Below are 8,386 nucleotides of genomic sequence, written 5' to 3' on the forward strand. Positions count from 1 at the left end.
TTATATTGCAGTGACAATTACCCTGATAGCCTCTGAGAAGGAACTAAATTTTATGCACTGGATCACTGAAGGAAAGACAGTAATGCATGCTTAAAAGCAAACTAAAAAGCAAAAAATGGAAGCATCTGCTGTGACCATGTAAGGTATATACCAACACCTGTACTACATACAATCAGTGGGCTTATTCCATTCACTGGCTTATTAAAGCAGGTGCCCTTTGGTTAGATTGCTTGCTTGTCTTGCTTTTGATTTCTTTGCTTTTGATTTTTTTGAGTTTGGAATGGAACAAATGGCACGTTGAGTAAGCTGGGATGATCATTTCAATAAAACAAATACAGAAAATACAAAAGCAAAACACAAAATGTATCTGTCTACGGATTGTGTTGCTATATTGGAGTTTCTATTTTTAGGAGCCAGGTAATTTGCCATATTGAAAGGTCAGATTTACATTATTGTGTTGTACATACTGACAAAGCAGTTGTTACAGTGATATTACTGATAAAAACAAACATGTTGGACCAAATGCATAGCCCAGCATGCCGAGCTGAATCAAGCAGTACCCAAACATTATTATATGACCAACAGTCTTGCACATGCACTGTGGACTCCATACAGCATCACTGACTAGTATCCTATGTAATATATTACACATATTAGTAAGCAATTTTAGTCACAGTTCAAAACTTTAATTCACATTAAATCTGCTATCATGTTAATAATATGTACAGAAAGGCGCATAACCAGTACAAGAATAATGTACATATGTAACAATGCCAATGTGTGTGAATAAACTGAAGATAATCCACAGTGCTGACACATACTATACTTAAACTGTAGAGGAGGCGGCTGATGACAATGATGATAAAGTCTGGATCAGAGGGTTTTAGTCATAGCTGAAACATGAGTTCAAATCCTGGAACTCCTCTATATGTCACATTAGCTGTAATCCAGTACCATATGTTTGCCCTGGTTAGGAATAGACCTCCAAGCTTAGAACTCTGCATCTTTATTGATTCACTTCACAGCAATAAAACATGTCAGACACTCTGCAGAGGACAGGAGGAAAAGCACAAATAGCCATACTCTTTAATCAGGCTTCAAAGTGAAATAGTAGATTTGGTTTTCTCACCAACATGCAGCTGAATTTATTGGGGACCTGTGAGTATTAACATTCAAGGCGTTAAGTATGTGAGTGCATTGATAGAATTGATGGTTCTTACACAATGGCACTGATGTTGACAACTCGTCCGTCCTCCACTGTCACTTCACTCACTAATATCCCATGCAAAGAAGTCTAAAAACAATAATTCTGCAAAAGAAAAAGGGTCTTAAGTTATATGATTGTCCAGTGGTTACACTTACCTAGCCAATTAACTGAAAATACTAATGCTCATACTGTTTATGAGTTTATATCATATTGAATGCTGTGAGAACTTGCAATCACAACAGAGTGATCCATGGTCACTTATTACAGCAAATAGACCATTAGTCCAGATGAGGAAGTGAAATTCATACTGGCAGCGGTTTACTTAGGTCACTAAGTTGGTCAAGAGAATGATCGCTACCCAGGCCTCCATTATTTTTCATATGTAGTTGAACTAATCCAGGCCTATACGACGTTAACCAGATAACATCATCTAGCTAAAGCTCATCTTCATATTCAGTCCAACATACTGTCTGTTGAGATTTTTGGATCATGGACAAAGTTATCTCCAAACAGCGAACTAATAAGTGCTGCTTAGTCACCACATGCATGGTTACAGAATGGCAATGCATTGTGTTAAATGTGTCATAGGAAGATATCGAAGCTGTATTTGAAATGGCATACTATGCATCACACACTTTATATGCGTACTGTCACTCACCATACAGTATTTTGAGGTGAATAATTGGTAGAATTTACTTTATAGATGCAATACATCACGTCTCCATACCTACTGCGTTGCATTGTGTAGCCTAAATGCACCAAAGCTTGTATAGTATAATATTTGTAGGTATGGAATTTCAGATTGACTAGGTTTTTAAGGTCAATGTTGATCATAACAAAGCTTGAACCTGAGCCCTCCAAAGCCTCTCAGAAATATCAGGTGGTAAAGGCCCCCTAGAATAGTTAGACCAATTTGTGAAATTTAATAAGTAGTTGTAAAAACCTAATTTAAATCTAATATACTTTTCATGCAATCATTTAATATTTTTGCATTTTGGTCCCATTCAAATCCTAGTATATAGTTCTTCGTTCTTCTATGATGGAAAAGGTTGTCTTTACATATATTGAACATTTGTTGCATGCTCAACCAACTACCATGGAATTATTCCACTGAAAGTAAACCTTATGTAAACCTCATTATTGTAATTCAGCCAAAATCTTCTATATTCCCCTAGGGAACTTTAGGATTGCGCAGTAAATAAATGGCTTAATACTACATTTGAATCTGAAGAACAGTTGTTTTTAATGTGCACTCTTGATGGTCAGCACCTGCTGAAACTCTACCAAAGAATAGAATTGATTCACTGACTTATTTTGAGGTCCGAATTATTATGCAAGATGAATTTATTTGTGAGCAAAAATATGCATATTTTTTCATTCATAACAACTTAATTTATGTTTTCTTTTCTTGATTAACTTGTGTTTATATGTTACATCTACAGTAAATGTTTGAGTCTGAAAAAGAGTCAACTTTATCTGAGGGAAATGTTTTGGGGGTTTATTTCTAATGCCTTTAGTTATAATTAAACTAACTGTAAGAAAGACAAAAGGTTTAAATGAACTTTCTGAAAATCTAAGCTTATGTTAAATCATCAATAATCAAATCAAGTTTAGGAAGTTAATTACATATGAAGAACAAGGCCCAGGGCTGGATTCTCTACTGTTGATCACTTGCGTTAAAACCGTAGGCTGTGTATTTTATACAGCTACATAGGTTAGGTTTACTGGTGATTCTAAATTGACTGTGTGCATGTGAGTGTGAGTGGTTGACTGTCTCTATGTGCTAACCCTGTGATAGACTGGAGACCTGACCAGAGTGAACCCCATCTCTTGCCCAATGACAGCCAGCCCTCAAAGGATAAGCTTATAGACAATGAATGGACATTATATAGGTGGTACAAAAATCGTGTGCAATAATAACTCAAAGTCTTGTGTCAAAGTTCTGCCAAAAATCATCACAAATGTTTTCTTTAACTTTACAGCTGCTCTGAAAATCACAAACACCAAATGCAGGGCTAAGTCTAAAAGTGAGAACTTTGTTTAATGTCCAGTCTCCACCCTGTTCCTGTTCTGAGACTCACATACTGGCTTGTAATTGCAATGTTACTCCAAAGACTGTGGCTGACTCCATGTTAAATATCTGCAAGTTCAGAATTATCCAAACCAGCTAAAAAAAAAAAAAAAGAAAAAAAATAATACCAATAAAAAATCCTGTTTGATATTATGTACACCCAACTCCACACTCCACAACCAGACAGAATTTGATGCTTCTCAACCTACTCTACTCCCAACATACTGTATCCTGTATTCCAGAGTCCAGTATACTGCTGGGCAAAGTGCAGCATTTCCTGATGGACATTACAAGTAGTGCTTTATATTTTTTTTTTATAGCGAATTTATAACAAATCACCAACACTTTACATTACTGCCAACTGCCATTTTCCAAAGCCATTTTGGGACAGTTTTATATTTTTGATAGGCAGCCATTGGTTTAAACCTATTGTCCTGTAGTTCATCCTGGTCTACAGTCATAAAAGGAACAGAAATGTGATTTGTCAAAGGGGAAACGTGCAAACAATAAACCACTGGGTGGTGTGTAATAATGAATTCTGTATTAAAAAAAACGACTGATCAACAGAAAACATAGTGAGTAGTCTAATCAACTAAGTGAAAATCTACCACTCTAATATTTACAGACCACGTCAGATGTTACTTTTAGGGTCTGAAAACTTGTTATTTCTGACAAATTAAGATATGAATTGAAGAAAACAAGCCAACGACAGAGCTGGTTTGATTTGCCATCGTCTCTAAATTGATTTTCATACAAAATATAAAATTATTGAATTGAATTATGGAATTTCGTTAAGTTAATATGTATCTAGTTTAAGAATGGATTACTTGAAATCAATTTAACAAGAATGCCAAACCTTTACTTGAATTTTCCTCTGCTTTCTGACATCAAATAGAAAAAAAAATGACTCCATTCATTTTGGAAATATTTGGCAGATTAACTAAACACCAGCACAAATCTGACAGACCTCAACGACTATACAGTGGGAGAATAGAAACCAAAGGCTGCCAAGAAAACGGGAAAGCATTTCAAACACTATCATTTGAAAACATGCTTTGAAAAATGCTCAGCTGTGATGTGTTTCATATTGTGATTTGTTCTACAAAATGGCCAAATGTGGAAAAACAATGAAACGTCCCTTTTAAATTCTCTCCTTTGCGTTTTAAATTGAATCATCTTTCCACATTACGTATATCATTTGGCACAATACTGAGCGTCTTTTAGTGGATGAAAGGACAGCAGGGTTTTAAATGAGCCAAATTCAATAATCCAGGATGTTGCTCTCTATATTGGAGAACAGCAGCAGCACAGAGGTTATAATCCTGCTTTAACAGCTGGAAACTCTGAGTCACGACTGTAACACAGCATCAGGCCTGCCTGTTCCTCAGTGATGAAACTAAACTAAAAGTAAGGTGTCGTCGTTGTTATGAGAAAACGCCTCAGACCCAACAATTAGCCTGCAGTGCTCGTTAGCGGGTATGTGGCCCTCCAGAGTTTGGGGGCACTGTGGCTCCCCCATCCCCCCTCTGTCCGTTGCCTCTCCTGCCGTGGCCAAGGATGCAGTGAGCACTTCCGCACCCTTCGTCGTTGTCGTCTCCCTCGCTTTCAGAGGAGGACTCTCCAAATTGTCGGGGCTTCTCATAAATACAGCAGCCTGTAACACAACATGTGAGATTAACATCCATGTCTTCTAAACCTATGATGATGGTTTTACTGGCTCGCTGTAAACTCCTGATTTTATGAAAACGATAATACAGCATTACACGTTCTTCAGACATGGACAGAAGCAGTAACTAAAAGGGGTACGTGGTAAAAATAGTGTTTCAGCTGCTGTTTCATTTTATTAAGAAGTTTGATCAAAAGTCTAACAGGATGACGATGAGGAAGTTTAATGCACTAGTGCATTAGTCCTTCTAGTGGAAGAATATTCCTTTCCATTAACAGCATTTTGGTAAACAAACCTTTTTTAAGATTATAATATACATGTGTAATCAACATGATAAAACTGGAGACATTCTTGCTCAGTTTTCACCTCCTAACACGTTTAAGCTCATTTATGATTGTCATATATTGTTATTTTTATGATTGGCTGGGTCGCTCAGAAATCATCTGTGAACATTCTCTATCATCCATGCTGCATCTAAAAATTAAAGCTAATATAAATGTGATAGGACTGTTTGGGCTTCTTCAGTTCTTAAGAATCATTCAGTCCTGAATCATTCAGTTTCACAGAAATGTTCAGTTCTGAATAGCTCAGTCCTGGAGAATTGTATGTTCTTAGTTCTGAACAAGTTAGAAAATGACATCACGTGGCATGAATTTGTAACCTACATATTTCAGGACAATTTTTATGATTTTACACCATTTGGCATGAAGAATTATACAATACCTATATGCATACTATTGAACAGAGTGTTATAGATTAATCCTACTAATAGCTCATTCTGAATGCTGGCAATGTTGACATTGTACAATAATTATAAAAAATAACACATATACATCCTAGTGCTGGATTTGGTTGTAGGCCATCTCCAAAGTACTAAAGGTGCTGGTGGGTATTTTTCACAGTAAGATTTATGACCACTGGTACAGTCCGACAAACCAACAATGTTTACTGAATACATTGCTGGGTGAAGAAGAACTCACACTTTGAAGACCTTCTTCCCAGGTGCTCATTGTCGACGGTGTCACTGGACCACTCCACCTTCTTCTCAGTCTTCCTCTTCCTTAACTTGATCGTCAGGCTTCGGCCCTCCTGTAATAAGTAGCAAGTCTGCTGGTAGATACTGGGCATGAATTATAAAACTAGGTTGAGTGGTTTACTGCATAATCATAGAGAAAGATGCTCAGTCCCAAATCTGCCAAAGCTGTCTCTGGGACTTTCTTTGTAGAGACTTCAACGCATGTTCTATCTACATCCATGTGGGTATGTCAATTTTCCCATTATCTTTTAACTGAAAAGAAATGTCAAATACTACAATTGCATCTGTCAAGGATCTGGCTTATATTCCTTGACTGCGTCTTCTGGGCGAATGCAAGGGACAACTCAATGGTACAACTTAAATTATAAACTGTGGCATTGCTTAGTACATTTAAAACTGTAGCAGGTAATGCTTGATTACCATGAGCAAAAAAGTTACAGTTGTTTCATGTACAGTTGTGGGATATTCCTTTATTATTTCTTCATCAGTTAATCAAATAAAAAGGCTGGACAGGAGCTCAGCAGGTCAGTACATTTTGAGACACACTGGTGGAGAGTATCCGGGAGTCCACATGAACAACAGGCTGGACTGGAGGGACAACAGTGATGCTGTGTACAAGAAGGGCCTGAGCAAACTCTACTTTCTCAGGAAGCACTGGTCTTTCAATGTGTGCAGTGAGTTACTAGAGTCTTTCTACCAGTCTGTTGTAGCAAGTGCCCTGTACTTTGCTGTGGTTTGTTGGGGGAGTAGTACCAGCAAAAAAGACATCAATAGGATCACCAAATTGATCTGAAAGGCTGGAAATGTGATTGGTAGGAAGTTGGAGTCATTTGTCTCACTGCTCTCCATCATGGACCATCCATCCCATCCACTACACCAAACATTAGAAGGGCAGAAGAGCTCATTCTCCAGCAGAAGGATTCAGCTCCTCTGCCATAGTGAACACTATAGAACTTGTTTTCATATTTTGCTCATCTTTTTGTGTCAATTAAGCTACTTTGACCAATTAATTTCCCTTGTGGACCATTAAAGTCTGTCTAAGTCTAAGACATATTATTATCCGAGGCTAATACAAAGAATGTAATATAAAGAACTATACATGAGGTATAACACAAAATTCTAATCATTCAAGCTAAGAATACTCAGATTAGACTACCAAAAACATTTTAAAATACTACAGCAGCTCTGTACGAGCAGTCTATGGACAGGGGAAACTCACATCAGCCTGTACCAGAATGACAGAAAAAAAAGAAAAATGTGGAGAAGGCTTGAAGCAGTTCACAATCCAAAGCATACAACATCATGTGTTAAATACTGAGGAGGCAGCGTGATGCATGGACGTGCATGGGTCCCAGTGTCGCTGAAATACTAGTTTACATATGATGACAAAAAACAGAAGCAACCACATGAATTGTGAAATGGATAGAGCTTCACAGCACAGACGGATAATGAACCCAAAACTTAGTACGGGAATAACCTGGGAGTTCTCAAAGATAAATAAATGAAATATTCTGCCATGGCTGAGTCAGCCTAAGGTTAAATGGCAAGGCCTCTCTGGGAACCATCAAGCTACCAGATTATATTGTGTACACCACTTATGTGTCTGATGATGATATAAAATTGTGAAAATACAAATGTGGAAAAATACATGTAGCCTACCTTCTAATAATTACTTACCTGGTATAATATAAATGTAAATAAGCTTGTGTAGGCTCGATCTTTTATTTTTAATACATGTGTTCAAGCATTCATGTTGGAAGAACTCCACATATGAAGGGTGCAACCGGACCAGTTAAGTGTGTCCAGAATGTTAGCTGAACCTGCCCGGAGAACTGTAGCCTAGCGACCTGGTCATTTAGTTAATGCATCACATTACAGGAGAACATTATGTACACACCCTAAACACAGTGGTTATAATGGCAACAGTATCTGGCTAACGCATTAAGCCTCATAAAGCCTGACAGGGCAGGGGCGGTGGTAGTCTAATTCAATCTGATTAAAACGCCAGCGGCATTTGCGTCGATTTGTACTCTACATTAAAAGTCGTCAATAACGAATACAAACAGTCAAGATTTCTTCACAGCTAGCACGTCAACATTTACCTGCTGGGGCGGTGGCGGTGTGCTCGTCTGAACTGTCTCCGTTATGGTCTCACTTGACGTCCCGGGAACCTCCGCCATCCCTTGAGCTGCTTTGCTAACGCTACCGTTAGCTGTGTTCAGATAGAAACGAACCGGAGGCGTTGAATATAACGCTACGACAGTTACGACGACTAACCTCGGATCGTTAACTCACAAACTGTGTAAGATAGAAGAATGCTGGCCCGAAAATCACGAGGTGGGGATCGGTAGTGAAGTGTGGCTACAACAACTCAAGGTCCGCTCGAATTAGCCTGGCTCAAAACGG

General features: G+C 38.1%; 1 protein-coding gene across 1 annotated transcript; it reads right to left on the reverse strand.

Annotated features, from left to right (window-relative positions):
- Positions 1–664: 664 nt before the first annotated feature.
- Positions 665–8,369, reverse strand: ppp1r11 (protein phosphatase 1, regulatory (inhibitor) subunit 11). The gene is made up of 3 exons (XM_047604383.1): positions 8,083–8,369; positions 5,925–6,033; positions 665–4,932 (listed from the first exon to the last, which is right to left on the reverse strand). Exons 1-3 carry the CDS (start codon positions 8,158–8,160, stop codon positions 4,748–4,750), a joined length of 372 nt encoding a protein of 123 aa, XP_047460339.1. The 5' UTR covers positions 8,161–8,369; the 3' UTR covers positions 665–4,747.
- Positions 8,370–8,386: the final 17 nt, after the last annotated feature.

Source organism: Mugil cephalus, chromosome 14 (genome assembly GCF_022458985.1).
Source record: "Mugil cephalus isolate CIBA_MC_2020 chromosome 14, CIBA_Mcephalus_1.1, whole genome shotgun sequence".
Lineage (NCBI taxonomy): Eukaryota > Metazoa > Chordata > Actinopteri > Mugiliformes > Mugilidae > Mugil > Mugil cephalus.

Excerpts from the sequence above, each read along its gene's own strand:
- ppp1r11 (XM_047604383.1), bottom strand. The coding sequence starts at position 8,160 with ATGGCGGAGGTTCCCGGGACGTCAAGTGAGACCATAACGGAGACAGTT. Across the intron at positions 6,034-8,082 it reads CACCGCCACCGCCCCAGCAG|GAGGGCCGAAGCCTGACGAT; the intron begins GTAAATGTTGAC and ends TACTTATTACAG. Across the intron at positions 4,933-5,924 it reads GGGAAGAAGGTCTTCAAAGT|GCTGCTGTATTTATGAGAAG; the intron begins GTGAGTTCTTCT and ends GTTGTGTTACAG.